The sequence below is a fragment of the Mustela nigripes genome, chromosome 7 (assembly GCF_022355385.1).
Source record: "Mustela nigripes isolate SB6536 chromosome 7, MUSNIG.SB6536, whole genome shotgun sequence".
Taxonomy (NCBI): domain Eukaryota; kingdom Metazoa; phylum Chordata; class Mammalia; order Carnivora; family Mustelidae; genus Mustela; species Mustela nigripes.
Window position 1 is genome coordinate 81,220,394 of NC_081563.1, and position 26,226 is coordinate 81,246,619.

General features: G+C 39.3%; 1 protein-coding gene across 16 annotated transcripts in view; it reads left to right on the forward strand.

Moving 5' to 3' along the window:
* Positions 1-26,226, forward strand: part of NMS (neuromedin S) — a 47,967-nt gene that overhangs the window by 10,595 nt on the left and 11,146 nt on the right. For 5 of the 16 annotated variants that reach the window (XM_059407845.1, XM_059407837.1, XM_059407835.1 and 2 more), the window contains 2 exons: positions 7,044-7,245; positions 8,269-8,497. The exons of 6 other annotated variants lie outside the window; for them this stretch is intronic. Coding sequence is in view for 1 of the 10 variants with exons in the window: in XM_059407850.1 (XP_059263833.1) it covers positions 25,359-25,434 (76 nt within the window). In the remaining 9 variants the exon portion in view is untranslated. Of the gene's footprint in view, positions 1-3,554; positions 3,771-7,043; positions 7,246-8,268; positions 8,498-25,092; positions 25,435-26,226 lie in introns of those variants that run through there. 5 more of the 16 variants (XM_059407838.1, XM_059407839.1, XM_059407842.1 and 2 more) reach the window with 3 other exon arrangements.

Here is a 26,226-nt window from a genome sequence, read left to right on the forward strand (position 1 = left end):
GCCCCAGCATGTACCCACTGACCTTTGTCCCACATTTTCCTTACGTAAACCTCGAAGTATTTTCAGAACTTTGGAGGAAGTCTTTGAGATGATAGTCCAATGTCTACCTAGTGTTTGCCTCACTGAGATAAATTCTTTCCTTCTTCCACTGCCAATCATCTCTCTGCCTTTGGATTTTATCAGTTGCAAGTGGGCTGAACCTGGTCCATTCAAGAGCCAGGTGCTACTGCATCCTTGTGCCCCAGTTAAACTATGTTAATTTCTATTTAATTTTGGGTACAGGACAGAGAAACACTGTATTAATTGTACCAAAACTCTTTATGAAGTGAAAATAGTAATCATGCACCCATACAATTACATACCCTTCCTTTTTTAGCACCACATTCAAAGTTTTAGCCTAAATTCTGTTTCCAGAGTCTTAAGAGTCTACTACTTCCCTGGTAATGACAGCAGCATGGAAACAAGCTGCCATTATTAACCTATGCTCATGATCTTGATTGCTTGAAAACTCTTAGGATTGAGTGATTCAAGACACACTGAAGAATACTAGTGTTTTATTTGTATTTTCCATTTGGTTAAAATCTGTTTTGTTTCCTCTTCCCTTAATTGACTCACTCATGACTGGATGTTTAAATGTTCCTCTTCAAAGTTTTTGACAGAGGATAGTTCAAGGCATTGGAATAGACTATTGCAATATATGTGTTGCTTACAATTAACTTACCAAGCTTTGAAAATTCTCTGATCTGAGAGGTTTGATAATTCCCTCTGTCTTGAATTCACTTGCTTTGTATACCTGAAGACCCAGTTTCAATACATCATGGTGGTAAGCCTTTTCTTTGTTAATGGAAATTGGTAATCCAAATTTAAGTTAGAATTCAGCCACATTTGGGGCCATCAAAGTAATTTACTGGAGATGACAGTGGGGTGAACAGATGCCTTGTCTGCGTGAATTTGTACAAGCACAGCCAATAACAACTACATGACAGCCTCCTTTTCATTCAAATGGCTGGCAAATTTCTTTTGCTATTAGTTATAAGAGGCAGATATGGATGTTGGTGATACCCTAGTTCCTAGTAGAAGTTAAGAAGAAGAATGTCTAAAGAGGGGCTACTGTTCCCAACTCTTTATTGAGACTCTCTTAAAGGCCAGTAATAACAAAATTAATTAATTTATAGACATTTATCAGATACTTACTATGTGCCAGGTATTACACAAATGCTGGAGATCCCTAGATGAATAATAGTAATCATAGCAAATATTTATGTAGTGACTACTACATGCAAGCACTGTTCTTCTGACTGCACATAGCAAACTATTAGTGGGTCACAAAATCAATTTAGTGCTTCAGAACCATCATTTAAAAGAACATAAGAGAATTGAAGTAACAGGGTGGTTCCCTCATATTAAGATGATAGGTCTTACTGCCAGCTGCACCCAAATGGGCCATTTTGGCATGAATGTTATTTTGAGTTAAAAGCGATCAAACCCCAGCAGATTGAGGAAAGTTTCTATATCTCCCCATTTACTGCCTGCTAGTACAAGGAAGAGAGCTATCAACAGAGATTCTTCTTGACCTAAGAATGTTATTTGCATAACAGGGCACCTATGAAGGGCGCCTCGGTGGCCCAGGGGGTTGCCTTTGGTTCAGGTCATGTTCTCAGGGTCCAAGAACTCATATACTCATGTACATGAACTCTCATGAACTCACTCATGAACTCATATACACTTATATAAGTGTCATGTTGCCTCATTGTCTTTGGAATTTCTATGTCCGTGTAGATTTCCCATGTGTACACTACTAAATTTGATTTTTTCCTGTTAATCTGTGTCAAGTCAACTTGATTCTTAGTCCAGGTAGAAGGATCTTGAAGGGCAGAGGAAATTCTTCCTTCTCAACAACAGTAAGAATTGGTTTCATAAAACTTTTATTTCATAAATGTAAGGGCCTATTTAGCCAGAGTGGCCCCACCTTGGTTGAACAGCCATTTTGTTGTTTATGCAGTAAAACTTAAATTGACCCTGCCCCCCCCCCCCTCCAGGGAAACTTATTTAAAAGCAAGTCCCGGAAACCAGTCCCAGGTAACAAAGCCCAAATACAAGGGTGGGTCAGGCCAGGTAGAGATAACAGCCCAATGCAGGGATGAGTCGGGTTAGGTAGAGACATTCAGTCAGTAAAGCATGCCTACCGTCTCCCTAGCTACCAAGGAGTGTGGGCCCCACCTTTTGGGCACCAATTCTCACCAAGGTGTTAGACTAGTTCAGATGTCTACTATAGGGTAAATTTAATTCAATTGGTCACTTACGTGTGACCTAGCATGACTGTGCAGCTTCCTCTGTGCTTTGCAATCTCATTCACCACCTGTGTGTGGCCAGGCCCAACCACATGGCCTTTGCTCTATAAAAGTTAGTCTGTGAGGCAGGGAGGGGTCAAGCTCTCTGTAAGAGGCGTGGCCCCGGCCTATTGGTTTGATTCTCGTTGCTTGGTACGAAATAAAGCTTTGCTTGACCTTTGCTTTGTATCAGTATCGCTCCTTTAATCATGGACCCATTATTGGGGAACCCAACAATAAACACATACACATATGCATCTATGTCCAGTGGGTCACAATATAAAATGTATTTCCTATTGTTTTGGTCAAAACAGTTATAAAGTCACTGATCTAGAACATTATTATTAGAAGCATTAATATGCATTATTTATAGGTTCAATTTTTAAACAGACATAAGACTATTCAGAATTTTTGTTTTATTTTGTGTAGGTTGGTTGAATTGGAGTAAGTTGGTCTTTTGGTTGGTTGCATTTTGCATTTTTTCCATTTCATCTAAATTTTCAAATTTATTTGCTTGAAGTTATCCATAGTACCTTATCTTATCTTAATATCTGTGGAATCTACATTAATGTCTCCCTTTTCATTACTGATACTGGTTGTTTGTGTTTTCTTTCTTTTTTTCTTGCCCAGTCTTGCTAATGTTTACAATTTATTATTAATTTCTAAAAATGTGTTGTTTATTTAAATTGATTTTCTTGATTTTTCTCTCTTGCATGTCTGCTTTCTATTTATTGATTCCTGTTTTTATCTTTTTTCTTATCTATTTATTTGCTGTTCTTTTTAAGATAGAAGTTTAGATCATTTATTTTCAACTTTTGTCTTTTCTAATATTTACATTTAAAGGTATAAATATCCCTCTTAATACAACTTTGGTTACATTCTGTAAGTTTTGCATGTGTAAATATTACAGGTCATAATGAGACGGGGAAACTGAAAGACTCCATAAAAAAATCTGCTTTTTGCTCCTTTTCCTGCTTCTGTTTAGGACCTGCACCCTCATTTTACACATGCCTCATCATGCAAATAGTGTATGTCCTCTTTGTAAGGGATAAGGAGTTAATGATTTCTATAGAATAGGTAACATCTAAGGAAGGGCCAGGTGAGAATGACTGGTCAAGACCACTCGTATTATGTATTCTAGACCACCAGGTACTAGACATCTCAATGGCAAGGCCCCCTGTCTCCAAGGAGTAACACTTGGGCCCCTGTTTTTGTTGTAACCAGGTCTTGGATGCTTGAGAGGACACATAAATGAGGCTACAATCTTCAGTTAAAAAACCCCAGACCCAAACAAAGATCAGACTGATGCTCCTTTCCTTTTCAAGTCTCCTGGATGCTTCATCTATATCTGCTCTCTCTGTATGTTCAATAAACTCCGCTCTCACTTCCTGCTTGCTTGTGTTTGATTATCTACACTTTATGAAGCCAAGGACCCTGCAGGTTGGTCTATCAGGACCCCTTCTGGGTCCCTGTACCTGGCCTTCTAGCGTCAATAATCCAATGCTTGTTCTGTTTGATTTGTTCTATTTAATTTCTTTCATTTTTTTACTTAAAATATATCTATCTAACAAAACAAATTTTGGCATCGAATCTTAGGAAATGGCTTTGATCAGGAGAGTGTGGGATGACCTGATTAGGTGGAGGCCAGTAGCACAGGCAGTAAAAGAATTCACCCAAGGTAGAACTAAATATAGAGAGGCTTATTGAATACCTTGTAAGGGAGCAGTGGACAGAACCGCAAAGAAGAGACTATCTGCCAGGAAGCAGTGGTAGAGGGGCTGTAGTTACCAGAGGGAGTGAGGAGGTTTGGGAACATACGGAATTTTACGTTTTTGGTAACTATGCTCGGTTGTAAGTAACCCATTGGTCAGCTAGGGTGTATGGCTTTTTTAGGGTGGATCACCTAATGAGCCTGTTGGCATTCAGCTTAGTGGTCACTGTGAGCCCCATTAGGTTTCCAGTGCTCAAGCCTGCTGCCTAAAAGTAGCCTCTACAAAGAGCACATTTTGATTCTTCCCTGCTTCTCTAAAATCTGTGAGAAATAACATTTCAAACTTGTTTAAAAATATGAACTATTAAGTGTTGCTTCTTCTTAACCTCTTAGGGCAAATAAGGACATGACAATGATCCTCTTTTGTCTTAATTCATAAAACTCAATGTATTTAAACTTTCTAGAAAATGAAAATGCTAAATATTATAGTCAGGGCAAAACGTAAAGATATCCCATTGGAATTACAGAGTTTTGGATATAAAAGCTTACTTTCATGGTAACAACTTCTGAAGTCCAGTAATATCTGTAAGAACAGCTTTAAATATATTTATTTATTTATTTATTCATTTATTTGAGAGAGGGAGTGTACATGTATGATTGGGGGGGAGAGGGAGAGAGAATCCTTAGCAGACTCCCTGCTGAGTGAGGAGCTGGCCCTGGGGCTGGATCCCAGGACCCTGAGATTATGATCTGGCCCAAAATAAGAGTCAGTTGCTTAACCAACTGAGCCACCAAGCACCCCTGTAAGAATAGTTTTGTTATGCTAAACAATCTGTTTACCCAGAGGTGGGGAGACAAACAAGATTCTGCTTTCTTTTCTTCCTGCGATGTCTCTCACCCATAGCTAGAAGGGTCTGCATTCTCAAGGCTAAATACTGGAATTGCATTAGCACTGAGAGAAAAAGGCAACCCTTGGAGGCTCAAAACTTATAATATGAAAAGAGGGTAGAATAGAATTATTAGCAAGTGGAGCTGGTTTGTCTCAATAATTCTGAGTCATTATCTCATGTATGGAATGCCCCGTAAAGAACAGTTTTACCCTCTGATAAAGATAATAGAGGATAGGGCACCTGGGTGGCTCAGTGGGTTAAGCCGCTGCCTTCGGCTCAGGTCATAATCTCAGGGTCCTGGGATCAAGTCCAGCATCGGGCTCTCTGCTCAGCAGGGAGCCTGCTTCCCTCTCTCTCTCTCTCTCTGCCTGCCTCTCTGTCTACTTGTGATCTCTGTCTGTCAAATAAACAAATAAAATCTTAAAAAAAAAAAAAAAGATAATAGAGGATAGTCAGAACAAAGACAGGCAGGGCAAGGAGCGCCCTGTCCTAAGAGGAAGCTACCCTTAAAAGGAAAAAGACCCCATCCTGTTAGTCTGCCACCCTGAAAGGAGCCCTCCACCCTTTCCCACATGAACAACTACCTCTAGATAGATGAGCTTGTGGACAAATCCTGATTGGGTGGGATGATGGAGGGTTAATCAGATTAAAACAGCTCGCCAACAATCTCATAAAAACCCTGGACTTAGAAACTCTAGCAGCAATCCACTAGGGTCCCCTTCCTCGTCTGGAACCTTTTACTATCCCTCAATAAACTCTCCATTGCTGCCTACCACTCTTCATCTAGTCTGCCTCTTCTGGGCACTAAAGGAAATCCTGAAACAGATACCACTTTACTCAACTCACCAGTGGGATTAAACACTGGCCCAGTTAATTGCAGTACAAAGTTTTTAGGAAGCAGCAGGACATGATCTTAGTTGTTGGAAGTCAAAGTATTTGCTTCAGAAGACAACATTTTGCAGTTCCTTGATTCAGTAATTCCATACCTAGGAAGAATTTGGTCTAAGGAAATAACTATTTATGTGTGTGAAGATTTAACTATAGGGATGCCCATGGTAATGTGGCTTAGAATTCTGTAAAAACTTAAAAAGCCTAGGTATTCTCAATTAGGTAATAGAAATTCATCATATTGGAATTGGAATATGATAAAGCCAAAAATGCTTCTGTTGAATATATCATGATACAGAAAACATCCGTACTATATTTTAAAGAGAAAAATATCATATATGATGTGATTCCATTTTTATTATTTTTTTTAAAGGGCACATGGCACATTATATGTTGTAAGCACTGACAGAATACCATAAGGAATAGATATATGATGTTGACAGTGGTTATCTCTTAGAGTGGGGAATATGGGTGATATTTGTCTTTTGGGTTCTCTGCAGCTTAAAATAACTTCTAAAAAAAAGTCCATGCTTTATGTTTGTGATACGGAAAAACAGAAGCGATTGCTTTATAAATTGCTTTAGAGCAATTGAGAGATGAATGAGAATTTTCTGGTATCTGACATTGACTGACATTTTAAAGTGTTTAATTCCCTTTTTTTTTTTTCTTTTAGCGAGAGAGAGAGAGAGGGCAGCACAAACTGGGGGTAGGGGAGCAGAAAGAGAGGGATAAGCAGACTCCAAGCTGAGCCCAGAGACCCATTCAGGGCTCAATTTCATGACCCTGAGATCATGACCTGAGCTGAAACCAAGAGTTGGACACTTAACTGCCTGAGACACCTAGGCACCCCAAGTGTTTAATTCCTTTTGAATTACCTTCTCTGTAGGCCTAGATAAGAAGGTATTTGACAGATTGTTAATCATAATTATGGTTATGGAAGGTAGAAAAATCTGGTTATTTCCATCAGAGTCCAATCAGAGCAGCATACCAGTAGGAGTGATAGAGAATATAGGATTTATTATAGGAATTTGGCCTTACACCATTGTGGGAGCTAATTAATATACAGAGGTTGCCTCTGTATCTAGAGCTGGGCCTCATGTCAGTAGGGAAGGCTGTGAGGAAAGAAAGAGCATGAAATGAGAGAGAGCAGGGACAAACTGGAACCCGCAAGAGTGAACTAAAACCCATATCAGTCTTTCACCACCTTCATTCCTTTGACTTCAGTGATGACCTGAAGAAGATACTCGTGCCCATTGTCACAAAGCTAATGTGCCCCTGGCAGGAGGGAGAACACCCAGAAGTCTGAGGAGGAATGCAGCTGGAGCTGGAAGAGCTGAGGGTCTGGCTGCTTCCTCACACCAAGGTGGGGGGAAGAACCGCAGTCTCAGTCATGGTCTGCAACCACACTCGACTCTCTACAAACCAGGTAGAGACACACAGTTGATCCTTGAACAACATGAGTTTGAACTGCATGAGTCTACTTGCATGTGAATTTTTTTACAATACAAAACTGTAAATGTATTTTCCCTTATGATTATCTTACTAACATTTTCTTTTCTCTAGCTTACTTTATTATAAGAATACAGTATATAATATAATACACATAACATACAAAATATGTATTAATCAGTGGTTTATGTTTCCGTAAATGCTTCTGGTCAAGTATTCATAGTTGATTATTTGTAGTTACGTTTTGGGGGAGTCAAAAGTTATGCAGATTTTTAAAAAAGATTTTATTTATTCATTTGACACACTATGTCCTCTATTTGCTACTAACCCACTGGAGGGCCATGAGCAAGTTGTCTATCCTGTATGGCTCTCCAGACTTCTCCAAGATAATAAAAAAAACAACACTAGCCCCTTTTTGCTTTGGATGTATATAGGGGTAAAGATGAGACAGACTAGACATAAAATTATTGGGTGAATGTTAGGATTAATTTTATATCATCATTTTAAGTTGTTTTATGTTCACTTTTCTCTGACATAGACCTTTCCTATGGATATACTGCTCACTGTTAAGCATGAAATATTATGCTGCTCAAACTAGTCAAAGAAGATAAAGGCCAACTCAAAATTATAGATATACTGCTCACTGTTAAAATGCATAAAATATTAAGGTCTGATACACAGGAACACATGTATATAAGCCGAGAATAGCTCATAAGGGTATGTCAATAGTCCTAACAAACAAATGAATACCTTGAAGTTTTCTCCCCAGTGGGAAACAATGATAATATGTCTCTTATCTGTGTACTTAAAGAATAACTCACAACTCTCTCCTCCACCCAGCTGCAAATATATAGTAATGCTGCTCACTGAGCCTAAGTCCTACCTGTTGTCATGATTGAATCACTACTATGTGTCATCCCCTGTCCAAATGGCTTTAATACATATTATTTCATTTTCTCCCTAACTCTGCAAGATAAGTCTATATGTTTGTATCTTACAGATGAGATAATGAAGACTCAGAAAAGTTAAATGATTTTCCCAAGGCCACAAAACTCATAAGTTGTATAGCTGGAAGTTTTGTCTGGTGCCCAAACCTAGGCTTTATCTTCAGGACTCAAGTGTGGTCCACACACCAGCTGTACCAGCATCCGAGAGCTGCTGGAAATGTGGAATCTTAGGTCCTATCTAGACCTACTGGATCAAAATCTATAATTCAACAAGATCAGCAGGTAATTCGCATGCACCTTAAAGTTTGAGAAGTGCTGTTATGCATACAACACTATTCTGCTCTATAATGGTGTTGGGAGACCAAATACGCTTATATTCAGTGTTGAAACTAATTATTTGCTAAGCTAGATAGGAAGGTGGCTTTGTTGATTTTCAGTGGTTAACCTAAGCTTCCAGTACAGCATCTGTTTCTCCTGTGTGCTTGGAGTAGCACACTTATTACCCAAATTTATGTTGAGGTTGATTGAAAGCTCCATGGACATAAGCAACATGGTGATTGAATTCCTTTTAGAGAGCTGTCTGTGATCTTGTTCTTACCTGTTAATATGGTGAATTATCTAAGAACTTGCAAATGGAACAGGCCACTAGAAAAAAAAATTAGTCAAAGAAGATAAAGCCCAACTCAAGAAATTATTTAACCCACCATTCTTTCAATCCCCAAATCCTGAGGGTATTTGAATTTTAAGAGGAGCTTGGAAATCAAATGAATCTATAACAGATTGATTATTGGCTGCAGCATATATTTCTTGAGAAGATGGATACATATTCTTTGTGTCCTTAGCTTGCCTCCATTAGCTCCAGGCTCTGTATTTTTATCTACATTTTTATCCTAGTAGAACAATAGTATCCGCAATTGACACCTCTCTTCTCAAGTTTAAGAGTAGCCTAAGAGTAGAAAACCCATTTAGCTTGCTACTGCGGAATAGTTACCAAAGGAAGTTATTTTCATACATAACCAACAGAGATCATGCCAACTTTCATACAAGGAGCACATTTCCAAATAATATCTGTACAGTCCTCCAGGCTCTGGCTCCCTCCTATCTTTCCAGTCTCACTTGGTTCAGCATTTCCTTGTCATTTTCCTTTTCATCCTGGCTGCACCAGCCCAAATGAACCCTCTCCACTGTACTAATTCCAAGGCTTGCTTCTGATTCTCTTTCCACCTGAAACATCTTCTCTCCCACATTTCCTTTTGCCCCAGACCTACTCATTCTGTATGTCAGATGTCAGCCATGACACAACATCTTTCTTGGTCCATGTTGGCTAGAAACTCTGAACCCCAAAGGGTTTATTTTCTCCCCAGTGGGACACTTACCACTTTCTGTCTTTACATAATATTTCTCTGAGACTTTCCCTGGCCTGGTAGACTGTAAAGACCCTGAAAGAAGGATCCTTGTCTTAGTGCCCAAGATTTCTCCACAAATGCCTCGTACAATACCTAACACACCAGTCCTCAATAAATGGTTCCTTTCTTCCTTCCTGGCTGATGAGGTTAAATACCTTTCATGTGCTTAACTGGCATCTGTATACCCTCTTCATCGAAATGACTCTTCAAATCCTTTGCCCATTTTCTAACTGGATTTTTTCTTATTGTTGAGTTTTGAGTACTCTATTTATATGTTAGATCTTTTGTTAAATAGTCTCACAGATCCCTGAGGCTCTGCTCTTTTTTTTTTTTTTCCCAGTCTATTTTCTTTCTGTTGTTCTGATTGGATAATTTCTATTGTCTTTTTTCCGTTCACTGATTATTTCCTTTCTCCCCTCTGTCCACTGAGTTTTCAATTTTGGTTATCATGTTTTTCAGTTCTAAAATTTCTATTTGCTTCCTATATATATCTTCTATTTCTTTTTTGAGACTTTCTGTTTCTTTATTGAGGCTCTTTTTTTTTTCATTTGTTTCAAGTGTGCTAACTATTATTAATTCATAGCATATATATTAATTTGTACTTGGATATAAATTCCCATCCATTCCATTATAAATATGTTCTCTCTGACATGGCTTGTCTTTAAATTTAATTTATAACATATTTTATCATATAGGAGTTTAACATTTTTATTTTAGTTTAGTTTAGTTTAACATTTTTGTAACAATATAAATATTTTATGCCATCTTTTTAAAAAAGATTTATTTAGGGACGCCTGGGTGGCTCAGTTGGTTAAGCAGCTGCCTTCGGCTCAGGTCATGATCCCAGCGTCCTGGGATCGAGTCCCACATCGGGCTCCTTGCTCGGCAGGGAACCTGCTTCTCCCTCTGCCTCTGCCTACCATTCTGTCTGCCTGTGCTCGCTCTCTCCCCCCCTCTCTCTCTGATAAATAAATAAAATCTTTAAAAAAAAAAAAACAAAAGATTTATTTATTTATTTTAGAGAGAGAGAGAGCGTATGTGTGCATGATTGGCGGGGAGGGGCAGAAGGAGAGGGAAAAGGAAAACAGGTTCCCCACTGAGCAGGGAGCCCAGCGTGGGTGCCCTATCTCCTGACCTGAGTCAAAACCAAGAGTCAGATGCTGAATTGTCTGAGCCGGCTAGGCACCCCATCCACTGTCTTTATAAAGAAATCATCTTTCTGTCACCTAATAAAATGTTATGACATACTTTCTTTCATTGTTTTAAAATTTCTAAATTTCACATTTAGATATTTAACCTCCCTGGAGTTTATTTGATATGGTGTCAGGAAGTATACAACTAATTTGTTTCCTTGTAGAAAGCTGAGCAAGGCCAGACCACCGTTGCTGGTGTAGGACAGGTGAGAACGGTGATCTCACTTAGCTTGGGTTACTTTCTCTCTTGTTTATTATTGAGCCAGTCAACAATCAGGACAAAGGGACACAGAGCTTAAGGACACGCTTTTGAGGAAATAGCTCTCCAAAATTTCCTTTGTCAGTGTGGAAGTGCCTCTGAATTTTGGTGGTCTCAGCAGCCTGCAGGGAGGGAAAAGTGCCAGAGGCTATAGAATCAAGGCAGCTTGCCTTTTATATCACCTTGGAAATTGAGAGGGCTTTGGTGGGGCGTGTCGCATCAACACTTAAGGATGACCCTGTGGTATCATAAAGATATGGTACAATGTGAACGTTCTATTCCATTTCAAATTGGGCATCCTTGAAATTACAGTGCTAGGAGACAACCCCCAGCTCCACTTATTGACCAATCCTTCCCCATGATTAGTAACATTTTCCACACCAAATACCCCTTATAGACAATGTCTGTGAATACAATAGATAATGTAATATAATATAATATAATACAATAGCTAACAGACAACTTCAAATGTTGGCCATCTTGATTTTGGTTTGTGGATTCTAAACATCAATATCCAAATGCTTCAGAGTTGAAGTGAAAGGAAACTAAATCCTCATTTTCCTTTTGATGACATATTCCAGGTTTTAAAGATTCATAACACCATCCAAAGCCTTTTTATACAGATGCCTAATGGTATGACATGGGCTTAGGACTTGGATTTGTGCCTTCTGATAAATATAGTGGTGTCACATATTATAGTGGGTAATTATAATTGTCATAATTCTGTAGCCTTCCCACAGTAGGGAACTAAGTCAGTCTATGACTTGGTCACCAAACTCTCCACAAAGAAAATTATTAACATGAGTAGTGAAGGAATCAATGTGTGGTTATAGTCCAGTTTAATTTTTTTTTTAAGATTTTATTTATTTATTTGACAGAGAGAGATCACAAGTAGGCAGGGAGGCAGGCAGAGAGAGAGAGGAGGAAGCAGGCTCCCTGCTGAGCAGAGAGCCTGATGTGGGACTCGATCCCAGGACCCTGAGATCATGACCTGAGCCGAAGGCAGCAGCTTAACCCACTGAGCCACCCAGGCGCCCAGGTCCAGTTTAATTTCCTATGAACTGATTGCTTCCTTAGTAATGGTCAACAGGTCCCTTAGTGCCTTTTGGGAAGCATGCTCCTATGGAGTCATAATGGATAATAAAAACACAGAATCCTGAGGAAGAGCATCGTTACAGGGTATTAAAATATGGCTCTGGGATGAAAAAAAATCTGTGACAGCTAATAGGGAGATGGAGCATTGTGAGAATTATTCATAGTAGGTCATAAAATGGAAAGGCCAGGATACCCACCAAGCAGAGCAGCCAGCAATTCTTGGGTATTGTTTGCATAATGCTTCTCTAAATGGCAAATTGTACTCATCAAAGGCTTCTCAAAACTTTCCATTCACCAGGGCTGCTTAGGCAAGTGCACAAACGATATTTTTACATGTACAGATGGCTATGCACAGATCATATGGATGCCAGCAGCTGTGATGGAGCCAGGCTGTGGCACAGATCACCCAAGACAGTCCACGTGGCTTCTGGGGAGTCCTCTATTACTCATTTATTTGGGGTATAAAATTTATCTTTGTAAGTGTTTCTCAAGAACCAATATACAAATACCTTTGGGTGTCCTTAGGTCTCTAAGGTGATGGAGAGAGGAGAGTCCAGGAACATGCTGGCTAGAGACAACACAGAAAGAGCCCCAAATGGGCTAAGAATGAGCTGTTGAGCAAACGTGAAAATTCCTAATTCTGCTGAACTGAGATTCTCCACCTAGAGTCTAAACCCATAGGTAGGAGTTCTCAAACTCAGATTGTACAGAATCCCCTGGGAAGTTTGCTTACAATGCAGATTCCTATGCCCCACTCCCAGGGATTCAGACTCAGAGAGTCTGAGTGGGATCCAGAAACCTGTGCATCTCAAGTGTTTCTGAAGCATGTGGTCTGGGGACTATACTATATTCAGAGGAAACCCTCTGTTGCTTGTGGGTGGTTGTTTGTGGTGGAGGTTCATGAAAAAGGACTATGGAAAAGAATCATACACCTGACCCTCCCAAAATGCTGTGAAAACTTGGCATATAGATATGCCTGTGCATTTTTAAGAGATGAAAATCCATACCTTTCCTCACATACTCAGAAGGATCCATGTCCCCTCAGAAGTTACATATCATGATAGCATACAGTGTCCATGGAGCTAATGATCTGATCTCTATTTTCACAGAAGATATTTAACTTCTCTCCACCTCCAACCTCAGGTAACTCCTCCAGAACCATCCAGCATCTCACAGAATTATGAACATACTTGGCCCTGAGAGGGTTCTGATCAGAGAGAATGGCCAGGTCTCTGTGACTCTGTTGTCACTATTGGGAAAGTGACTCAAAGAGGCATCCTACTGAGAAGGATAGGCAGCTTGTCTCTGCAAACAAAGATAGCAGTTCAGTTCTGTGCACCAGACTGCCTTGCTAATGGCTTCCAAAGATAAGAGGAGCAAGGATCTCTCCTAGTTGCTGGTTCTGGTCAGGGCCTGGAAAAGAACCTTCAGAGTCAAAGTTCTGATTAGAAAAGAGGTCTTTCTATTCCTGTGGCTTCAGTTCCAGAGCCCCCTCCACAGCTCCTTGAGCTTCTAGAACCTTCCTCTCCTGTCTCTCAGGCTATGTAAAACTGCAAAGAACAGCCCACAGTTACACAGGGTATCCCCATTGACCATGCTCACCTTAAGTCTGCCTTTAGACTTCTTTTTTTCATTTACCACATGACTTCTTAAGCATTTATTACTGTTAATTTACATGAATTATTCTTTTGAACTGTTTAAACAAGATAAAAGAATATTATTATTATCATTATTATATTCTTACCTTTGTATAAATGAGAGATGAGAGAAGTGTCCATAACCCTCTTCTGACTCAGAAGGCTCACAAATATGTATGCTTTCAGAAGAACATGTCTCAAATGGAACATTACCAGAGCCACACATTTTTAAACAAGACCTATGAGGATTACCAGCTTCCTGGAAGCTACAGCAACATCTTCAAGTCATAGCAATGAACTCTGAAATTCAGGTGTTTTTTACTCTTTTTTTTTTTTTTTTAAGATTTTATTTATTTATTTGACAGAGAGCACAAGTAGCAGAGTAGCAGGCAGAGGTAGAGAGAGAGAAGCAGGCTCTCTGCTAAGCAGGGAGCCTTATGCGGGGCTCGATCCCAGGACCCTGAATCATGACCTGAGCCAAAGGCAGCTGCTCAACCAACTGAGCCACCCAGGCATCCCGTGTTTTTTACTCTTGAGTTAGAAATAACAATGGCAAGTGTAGTTAAAGATGTCAAAGGATAATTTCTTTGTGTTTTCATTTGGTTTGGTTTGTTTCAGCCAGAAGATATATTTTCTTCTTAACTAGCTGAGATTTCTCTCCCCCACCGTTCAAAGGGTCTGTTATTCTAGGACTTTGATTTCCTTTACTTAACACTGTAAGAAATAATACGGACCTGCTTTATTAATATATTTAAAAACTTAAAATATAGGGGCACCTGGGTGGCTCAGTCAGTTAAGCATCTGCCTTCAGCTCAGGTCATGATCCCGGGTCCTGGGATAGTGTCTTCCATTGGGCTTTCTGCTCAGCAGGGAGTTTGCTTCTCCCTCTATCCCTCCTCCAGCTCATGCTCTCTCTCTTTCTCTCCAATAAATAAATAAAGTCTATTAAAAAAAAAACACCTTAAAACACAGAGCAGGAAAAAGAAAGAATTTAACGAATTGGTTATGGAGTATGTGAAGTTGAGCAGCTAGCTTACCCTTTCTAGCTTCCCATTTCTTCCTGCCAGCTTCCAACCAGGTAACTTAGCCTCTTCTTTACAAAGAAAGGAGAAGTTCCCCATCAGATGGCCTGCTCAGATTCCTTCCTACCATCCCCAGATCTGCTTGTGTCTTTACCTTCCTTCCTCCTGTTTCAGGAGTAGAAGACTCATCCTTCCTCTTGGCCTGTGGTTATATCCCTCTCAATTACTCCATGACTTTGGCTCCTTAGTTTCCTTTCTCTTTCCTGTGTGCCCCCTTCCTCTCCTTTGCATGTCTGCATGTTCACGTCTCCCTCATCCTGCGTTTATTACAAAGCGTCCCTCGTTTCCAAGCCCTACACTTTCTGTCCTTCTCTGCACACCCTCAACCTGGCTGGCCCCTACCAGTGCTGCTCACCAGGGACATCCTAACCACTAAATCCACTTCTCTCCTGCAGGGGGCTTTCCCTGACAGTTGCCTCTTGGCTTCTGCTCAAGCACAGATATTCACCAGGGTCTCTTGTTCCTTCACTCCCTTCATTCTCCCAAAGCGATCTCATCTTCTCTAGTGACATCAGCCACCACACACATGCTCCTGATGATTAAATCTACACATGTGACTTCAGTTTCCTTCTTAAGCATGAGCCACTCATCTCCAGGTACATCCTGGACACCTCCATTCTCAGTCTCTGTGAAGGCGGCCACTCTCTGCTCTTATATCACAGACCTGACCCCTTGGAGGCTTCTCTAGCTCCTTCCTTTCCTTTAGCCTCCAGATAATCATCCCCTATTCTTGCCAGTTCTCCAGTTAAAATGTCTGAGTCCTCCCCCTCCTTTCTGTTCCTGCTGACGCTACCTTGGGTCTGGTGCTCACTATTTTTCACTTGCAGATGCTTCCTGATAGATTTCCACGTAAGCATCTCTCTGTAACCACAGATGGGTCAGATCCCACAACCCCTGCTTTTAACCCTTGATAACTTCCTGAGATGTCCACCGTACAGCCCACTCCTGAAATGGCATATTGGGCTCTCCAGTACAGCATTCCATGTCTCTAACCAGTGTGATTCTCTTCTTCTCGCTTCCCTTCTCTATCAGAAGTGAGGCCAAGTTCTAACATCAGAGGTACCCAGCTGGTAGTAGGCACTCTGCTTGCAGAGGGAGAAAGTTAGCTTATAAAAATGACACCATTCATTTCTTACTCTCTCTATAAGTTTGCACCCTTCCTTCTGTTTCCCTTAATACCTTTGTCATTGTCATGAGAACCTTCCAAAAGATGCCACAGCTATCGCTCCTCCTACTCTAGCTACCAACCATGCTTCTGTCCCAGCCCCTGGATACACCAAACTTCACTTTTGTCTGTTATTTTCCCACCTATGTACCTATGATACTACCCCCTCTTCTGCCTGCTCTGCTTGGCAAACTCTCGACTTTCAAACCGCCTGTCAAAACCAACTCCACTGTGGCATCTTCTCTGCTTCCCCTGTAATGGAAACCCTTCTCTAGGGTTCTCCTAGGAAATTATTGATGTGTTTGCCTTTCCTGCTATGCCATGACCTCCTTGAGCTCAGTCTTTCTCACTCATCTTCCTATCCCTGGTACCTGGCATAGTGTTGGAGCTCAGTAAATGCGTAAAGAAAAGAATGAATGAGTGAGTGAGTGACTCTTATTGTCCCAGATGCCATTGACAGACAAGGCAGTGGGATCAACTAATAAATTGAGCGGTTAAGAGGAGGCACTGTTTCAGGTTGCTCTATGTTCCAAACAAGAGTCATCCCTTCTTTCCCGCTCTGGTAGTCCTTCCTTCTCCAGCTCCTGAAACATCAGGCTAGATGAACCTGTGTGCCTGCCCACAGCAAACTGACTCATCCCACCACCCACCCACCCCAGGCACCTGTGCAGAAGACACAGGCTGGGAGAGCCACTAGAGCCAGGGACTATGTCACCATCAGATTTACTGTTCTGATCTCCTGAGGTTTTGCTGGGACATGTGGGCTGCTTGTTTATGTTTTCTTATATTCAGTTATTTTAATTGGCCCCCATGAAACCCCTCCTTCTTATTCAAATCTATCCTTATATAGAGCTCCACTCAACATAAGCCATTGTCTTTTCTATTGATTGCCATTCCTAGTTACCCTCTCTTGCTTGCTAAATTACTGATTCTCATCTATACTCTTCCATTATTTGGTCTCTATTTTTAAACACTAGCAATTTATTCTTTTCTGTTAAATGTTTCCCATCGGATACCTCTGGACCTTCCCCCTATGTGTTTGCTAGAGATTCTTGCTTCCCTCCTGTGCCTTCACCTCAAAAAGAGCCTTCATATGCTCACTTCATCCTAGACATTATACTTGATTTTTCATCCTTTCATAGTCCTGAGAGCTTTCCTCTCAATAAGTTTTTCATTCATTCATTCATTTAATACATATTGAGTGTGGAGTCACTTCATTTTTATATTGAACCTGCACCCAACCAGGGAAAAAAAGACATCACGATAAGTATCAATAACAGAGGAAGTTAATTTAGGGAGTTGGTTACAAAAGTGTTGGGAGGAGTAGAATGGCTAAAGTTAAAAATAGTAACCATATCAAGGGCTGACAAGGATCTAGAGCAACTGGAATTCTCATGTACTGCTGGTGGAAATGAAAATAATACAACTATGGAAATTACTTTGCTCTTTCTCTCTTTTTTTCTTTCCTTCTTTCTTCCATTCTTTCTTTTTTTTTACTTTGCTATTTCTTAAAGAGTGAGACTTATTACTACCCTATAATCTAATACACTAATAATCTAATACCCTAATAATCTAAACACACTTAGGTATTTCCCTAAGAGAAATGAAAGCAGATATTCGTACACAGACTCATACACAAATGATCATAGCAGCTTTATTTATTTTAGTAATAGCTCAAAATAGCTTTATTTTTAGTAATAGCTCAAAACTGGAAACAAACAAATGTCCATCAAAAGGTGAATGAAGGGATGCCTGCGTGGCTCAGTCTGCTGAATGTCCAACTCTTGATTTCAGCTCAGGTCATGATCTTAGGGTCATGAGATTGAGCCCCATATGGGGCTCCATGCTGGGTATGGAACCTGCTTAAGATCTTCTCTCTCATTCTCCTTCTGCCCCCACCTCTGCAGGTACATGCTCTCTTCCTTGGGGAAAAAAAAATTGGTGAATGGAAATACAAACTGTGATACATATATACAATAGAATAAACAGAATACTGTCCAGCAACAAAAAAATGAATGAATGAATGATTAAAATATGCAACATGGGTCAGTTTAATTATGCTGATTAAAAAATTTAAATTAAAAAGAAGCAGCATATACTGTATGAATCTGTTTATATAAAATTCTAGAAAACACAAGCAATGGTGACAGAAGACAGATCTGTGGTGGGGTCAGAAGAGGGAGAGACTACAAAGGAGCATGAGAAACTTTTGGAGCATGAGAAATAACGTGTTATTTTTATTGTGATGATGGTATCACAGCATATACTTATATTAAAGTTCATCAGATGATACAGTTTAAATACATGTGATATAGCTCAATAAAACTGTAAATAAATAATCTCAAAAGGAGGCTGGAATTGAAAAGTGGCAACATTACCCAGAGATTAGAAACTCCAGAGAGCCCCTGTTTACCCCTAGGGTTGGAGGAACACAAAGAAAAATGGTGTTCACAGAGCCTATGTTCCTTGGTCACTAAGATTAATGGGGTCTCTACGAGAACTGCTGTTTCAATTATCACTTCTCCTTCTCTCCAGGAAGCCAGGGGCACACACTCTCTTTACACCACAGGACCACAGGAGTGTGAAGTCATGTGTAAGTGCTGCTGCTTGTGGGTGCTTGTGGAGCCCTGGAGAGCTGTCTCTGCTGGGAGCGTCACCCAAAGCAGAAAAAAAAAAAAAAATGGCTCTCCCTTCTGTCTTCCAAGCTTCTCCCATCCTCTAAACTACCAGGAAGCCAGCTGGGAAGAGAGTTTATTTTGTAGGTTTCTAACTCTTTAGGCAAAGGAAAATATACAGTAAGTAAAGCTATGGTTCTTACTTTCACGCATCTGGTCCAATAGCATACCCTGGTTCTCCTGAGGTTACACAGCTCTCCCATCCCCTGCCTCCACTAAGTAGCCCACCAGAAAAGCATGTAAAAGCCAGGAGAAGAGGACAGGATATAGGCTCAGAAGCTGGGAGGACAAGAGAGGGTCCATTCAGATGAGTGGGAACGGGGCTAACAGATGTGGGAGGCTGGCCTTTTCCATCACCGGACAGCTTTTTGGGAATTTAACAGCCCGCCCCTCAAATATACCTGTCACTACTTTCTGTGAAACCCTGCTAGGGATAGAAGCCCTTAAACGTTAATCTGCCTACTTGCATCTTCACTTGCTGTAGTCTCAGAGGGTTCTCGAAGGACGTTGGAATCCACTGAAGAACTCAGGAAGTTATGTTTTGAACACAGAAACTTATAATCAATTTTGAAATTACATTTCTTCAAAATAGCCTACAGATTAAAGTCTAGTTCCTTAAACGCCTGCTGAGTTTTTTTGTAATAACCATTTACAAAGTGGGAGCTAATTTGATGTGGGAAGTAGAGGAATTTTTAGTGTAATTCTCGGCCTTCAGTTTTGTTTCAAATGGTGTGGGAGCTCCCCATGGTGAGTTCATGTATTTAAAAAAAAAAAAAAAGATACCTCATTAAGTTGGCTTGGAACTGACAAATCCGCTGGTTGCAACCTTTTCAATAATGCCTAACAAAGGACAGACTTTGGAAAAATAAATGTAATGAAATAAAGAACAAACCACGAGAGACTATGGACTCCAGGAAATAAACTGAGGGTTTTAGAAGGCGGGGGTGGGGAGCAGGTGGGGGGTTGGAAGGGGTTGTGGGATGAGTTAAGCCAGTAGTGGGTATTTTTCTTTTTTTTTAAGATTTTACTTACTTATTTGACAGGCAGAGATCACAAGTAGGCGGAGAGGCAGGCAGAGAGAGAGGAGGAAGCAGGCTCCCTGCTGAGCAGAGACCCTGATGTGGGTCTTGATCCCAGGATCCTGGGATTATGACCTGAGCCGAAGGCAGAGGCTTTAACCCACTGAGCCACCCAGGCGTCCCCAGTGGTGGGTATTAAAGAGGGTATGGATTGCATGGAGCACTGGGTGTTATACCCAGACAATGAATCATGGAACACTACATCAAAAACTAATGATGTACTGTTATGGTGACTAACATAACACAATAAAAATAATTAAAAGAAAGTTGCTTTTTCATATATGTAAGTTCAGAAGTTTAAATACGAAATAATATAATAGTGTTTGGAGTTTATTTTTATTTTTTTAAAGATTTTATTTATTTATTTGACAGAGATCACAAGTAGGCAGAGAATCAAGCAGGGGGCGGGGGAGAAACAGGCTCCTCGCTGAGCAGAGAGCCCAATGCAAGACTCATCCCAGGGCCCTGACATCTCAACTTGAGCTGAAGACAGAGGCTTAACCCACTGAGCCACCCAGGCACCCCGAAGTTTATTATATTTTTAAAATTTAGTTTTACTCATACAGGTAATTCACAGATAGCCAGTGTGATAATTCAAAAGTGCAGATAATGTAAAAGGTTTATATGACCCCCTCACAATCCCATTTCTCTAGAGCCACTGCTATTTGTGTGTCTTTGTGACATCCTGACCCTTTTTCTTTGTGTTACCAACATATGCATTCGTGGAATTGCATGGGCTATTTTGAAAAACATGTGTACAGAAGTGGAGATCTATAGATTGCAAAATTGGCTGTATACTTTTCAGCTACGTCCATTGAGAGATGGAGTTTTTTTTCCCCCACCCCTTGAATCCAGCTAGCCTTGTGACTTGCTTTCACCAATATAATGCAGTTTTTTTGACCAATATAATGTGATGTTTTGTTAGTTCCAAACCCAGAGGCTTCATAGCTTCTACTGTCACTGTCTTGGAACTCAGAAACCAGCATGGGAACAAACCCGGACTAGCCATCTGGAGACCAGAAGACCACATGGAAAGAGGTCCCAGATGCTCTAGTCTATCTACCAGATGAATATAAGGGTCTAAGTGAGCCCACCTGAGATTAGCAGAGCCCTGGCCAAACCGTAAGAATTACCTAGCTGGGTCCAGTCCAAATTACTGACCTGCGTAATTTTGAGCTAAATAAATGGTTGTTCTAAACAACTAAGTGTGGAGACTGGTTGTATTATGAGCAGAAGCAAACTGATACTAGACCATATAGTATGTAGTTCTAATAACTTTTTTTCTTTACTCACTATGTTACAAAGAGTTTGACTTGTCAATGCATAAAGATCCATCTTCTTCTTTTTAAGAGTTACATGAATTTCTAGATTTCATGAATTTCTGGATATTCTACAGTTCATCATTTGCTCTATGCCAGACATTTAGGTTGTGCCTGCCTCCTTCTCTCCATCTCCCCTCTATTACTGTATTGTAAGTATCTCTATAGTTGTTGTATACTTCCCCTACTCTGTCTTTTCTTGGCTTATAAGGGTTATCTTTTTCATAGACATTTTAAAAATATAATAAAATGTATCACTCTTTTTCTTAATGGCTTCCCTATTTTAAATTTTGCTCAAGAGCAGTTTCCCAACCATAAATATACTCTCTTTCTAAGACAGAATTTTATGTAAGTATCTATATGTATGTGTGGTTGTGTTGGGTTTAATTCATTAATCCTCTGAAATTTATTTGACTTTATAGTGTGAAATTGTGAATATTTTTGTCGACTGGATGGCCAAATGTTCTAAACACCATTTAAGGTAGTTAAATCATTTTGCACTGATTTGAAATACCACCTCCACTCTGCATTTAGATGATCTGCTTCAAGACTCTATTCTGTTCCATTGATCTACTTAGTAGCCTGTTACCAGATCAGTAACAAAAGGGCACTACAATGTAACATACTGCTTTATAGTATGTTTTGATATTGTCAAAATATACTTTTCAAAAATGTTTTAAGTATTCTTAAGTATTTTCTCTCTCAAAATAATTTCAGAGTCAGTTAAAATTCCATGAAAAAGTCATTCTGGAATTTTCATAAGGCTTCCATTAAGTTTATAGATTAATTTGCTATCAGTTGAACTTCTAACAACCTTAACTCTTGTTGTCAATGATCATGATATGCCTTTTCACGTATTTCCTATGTCCTTTGGTAAAATGTTACGGTTTTCTTTTTTAATATATTGCATTCTTATTCATTGACTTAGTTCTCTGAATTACATGGTTTTTTAAAGCTATTTACATTTTCTAATACATTTTATTTTATTTAAAAATTTTTTTGTAAACATATCATGTATTATTAGCCTCAGGGATACAGGTATGTGAATCGCAAGGTTTACACACTTCACAGCACTAACCATAGCACATACCCTCCCCAATGTCCATAACCCCACCACCCTCTCCAAACCCTCCTCCCCCTGTCTAATACATTTTAAAATTTATTTTTGCTCATGTTTGAGAAAATTAATCCTGAAAATAGTTTTCTTTAAATTTGACCATTTTGGTAAACTCATTCATTCTAAGAATTTGCCACTTGATTCCTTTGGATTTTCTGGGTAGATAATCATATCATTTAAAACCATGAGAGTTTCTTATTTTTATTTTACCTTTCATTTCATTATTTTACTTTTTTTTTTTTTTCTGATACTGAATTTGCTAAAAACCCCCTGTGTGTTCATATTAGCTCAGGCTGTCATAACTGAAGACTACAGTCTGGTGGCTTAAACAACAAAATATATTTTCTCATAGTTTGGAGCCTGGAAGTCCCAGATGAAGGTGCCAACAAGATTGTTTTTGATGAGCCCTCACTCCTCAGCATACAGACAATGCCTTCTCACCATCCTCTCCTCGCCCCTTCTCTGTGTGCGCTTAGAGAGCGAGCTCTGGTATTTCTCTTCCTCTTCTTACAAAGACACGAGTTCTCACAGAGTAGTCCCATCCTTATGCTTCATTTTACCTTAATTATCTCCTTAAAGGAGATATTAATTATCTCCTTAAAGGCCAAATCTCCAAATACAATCACACGAGGGATCAGAGCTTCAACATACTCCATTTCTGGGATATCATTATAATCCCATTTCTGAATTAACATTAAAAATAATATTTTTAGGGGTGACTGGCCAACTCAGTGGCGACATATGTGACTCTTGATCTTGGGGTTGTGAGTTTGAGCCCCACATTGAATGTAAGGATTACTTAGAAAAAAAATCTTCTAAAAAATGGTTTAAAAAATAATATTTTTATTTTCTATTGAATATCTGAGAAATAATGTGGGCAAAATGTGCAAAAGAAACAAAATCAATTTGATATAAATAAGAGCTATCACATAGGTTTATTTGAAAAAGATATGTTTGTGCATAGAGTACCTAGTTCATGGAAGAGACAGACCAAAATTAAAAAATACTTATTGATTGACAGTAAAACTGCCACAAAACTTTGTTATTATGTGTGTGTTGTGTCTAAAATGTCCATAAGTAATTGTGTTTAATACCGTACAGATAAGTGGTTTATGTTAAAAAAAAAAAACAGTCATTCATGTTTTCCTATTCATTTAGTAAAGATTTGCAGTTGCACAGTGGGTGCACCCTCTTCAATACAAAGACATCATCCCTTCCTGGTATTTGAAGACCTTACGTTATTCTCCTTGAACTAAAGTGGTAAATGCTGGAATAAGCAAATCTCAGTTTCTTGCTATCTCAAGGAAATAGGTGAAATATTATGGTGACACAGTAGTTTATAATTCCTACTCCCTTATGAATTAGAAATTTTTGGCAAAATACCACATTTTAAGTCACAAACAGTCTACTCTGAGCAACTCCCACTGAAAATTATTCTTAAAACTTTCATTCATTGAAAAAAATGATATAAGATGACTTAGGTAAAGGATTAATGTGTTTTAAGCACATTGTAAACTTTCAACAATTGTTAGTTACCTCCTAATCCTTAAAAGAGCAAAAATTAAAGATACTCATGATGATAAAAGGATACTTGATATATGCCTTATATAGGTTACCCTTTCTGCAAGAAAGAAGACTTCATTATTTCTCCTTTCTAATCCATATCCAATCACAAGGAGACTCTTTAAAACTTTTTTATTATTGAAGTAGAGTTGACACACAATATTATTTTAGTTTCAGGTATACAACGTAGTGAATTGACAGCTTTTTATCTTACACAATGTTCACTATGGTACTATGGTACCATCTGTCACCATATGACATTATTATAATATTATGTAATAAAATTATAATATATTATAATATTATTCCCTGTATTCCTTATGCTATGCTTTTTATCCTATGACTTACTTATTTTGTAACTGGAAGTTTGTGCCTCTTAATTCCCTTTTATTGCTTCACCCTCCTTCCTTCTGGCAACCCCAGGTTGTTCTCTGTATTTATGTCTATCTGTTTCTGGGTTTTGTTGTTGTAACATGTTTGTTTGTTTTGTTTTATAGATTTCACATATAAGTGAAATTATATAGTCTTTATCTGTGTCTAACTTATTTCACTTAGCATAATACCCTATTGTTAAAATGTCCAAACCATGCAAAGTGATCTATAGATTGAGTGAATTCTCTGTCAAGGGAGGTCTTACTACAAAAAAATGAGCACATTGACTAAAATCCCAGACTTTTACAGACATGACTGGGCTCAGATACCCTTATGTCTAAATCCCTGCTCTGCATCCTTTATGGCTTGGTGACCTTGGCAAGTTCCTTGTTGTCTCTCATCCTCAATTTTCCCATTCATAAATTTAGGATAATAATACATTCCTTATGGATTTTCTATGAGAAGTACATGAAATAACTTATATGAAATCCTAAATAGGAGCTCAGTAGATGAAATATTATTATTACTAATAAACACTGTCATATTTTCTTGCATACTGATATAATTTGAAATATTTAACTTGTTCATGGAAATTAGTCTGCCTCAAGGAGTCTAATTTCCAACCATGATTTTTTAAAAATCTATGTGAATGTTTGAATTTCTTGTAATATTATATCTAGGACTCCAAATTTTGTTCTCAGATGAACCAAAGACTAAAATATCCTTTGTTAATGGTGGAAAATAAATAGCTTCTTAGGAAATAAGACTTCATCATGCAAGAGTATATAGATTTATGTCCAGTTCTTTGATTAAAAAAAGAGAAAAAGCCGGAAAGGCTTTTTCTCAAACCACTATAGAATAACAATTATGACTCTCCACTTTTTATTTTTATTGCTGGATTGAAAAAGATGACTCTGTACAATGCCTACACCAGGAGGATATTATTCTACAAATAAGGGCCCAGCGTGACATTTATGAGAAAGCCAGGGTCCTTCTGTGCAAAACTGATTGGTGCTCAGCCAATGGGTTCCAAGGCATTGCAAATAAAGGTACCTTTTCCACTGGGCCTGATCAGAAGCAGGGCAGAGTGTTGCCTCTGCCTATGAAACTTCAGGAAATGCTCCAACTCCTGGCCTAGCAGACTACATCTGTGGTCAACAAAGAGAAACTGGGCTTTGAAGATGAAGCACTTTATTCCTCAATTCCCTTCCATCTTGGCCATCTATTACTTCTGCATGGTACAGATTCCCTCTTCAGGTAAGGGGACCCCTTCATCAGACTCCCATCTAGCCTGAGCTCTCAGGAAGACTGAGACAGACCTTGATCCTTCAGGGCAGTTCTGGAGGGAGTCAAACATAATCCCCTCACCTACCCCCATTTCCACCCTTTTGAAATGGCTTCTCATTTGTCTCTAATCTTTAAGAAAGGGTGGACAGAATTAGATGCTGCAGCCTTTTACCAAAAGAGAAAACTTTCCCTTGTGGAACTTTCTTCAAACAATTCTTGACTCAGGGCTGTCCCAAAGATGTGTCACTGAAACTGTGAGGGATATGATTTGGGACCCCAATGTCTTAGCCATTTATACTCTGGGAATTCTGACGAGAGGAGAACAGAGACAGTGAAACAGTATTTACAGACCCAAAGACTGAGGACTGAGGGACAGTTGGAAAGGGGTGGGGAGGAAGCAGAAACAGGGAAAAAAGGAGTATTTTCATAGCCTTTCTGTGGGCTTCCTGGAGGCAGGATCCCCAAAAGACCGTCAGAGACCCAGAATCTTCCTGGGTGTGGCCGCTGTCCGAGGTGCTGACTAGACAGGGGTGTTGCTTCATTAGCTTCTGAGAATCAGTATGATTGCAGGGGACAAGGGAAGGGTGGGGTGTGGAGTCAGTTGTTGGAATGTGCTACCCATTTCAAGGTAATTTGCCAAATGATGCAGGGAAGTATGTAATGGTAGCTCCAATTGGAAGCAGTAACTATTTCAGAATTTCAGATTTTGCCATTAGAAATTTGATCTAGGGGTGTAGAAAAATCTTTGAAAATATATTCAAA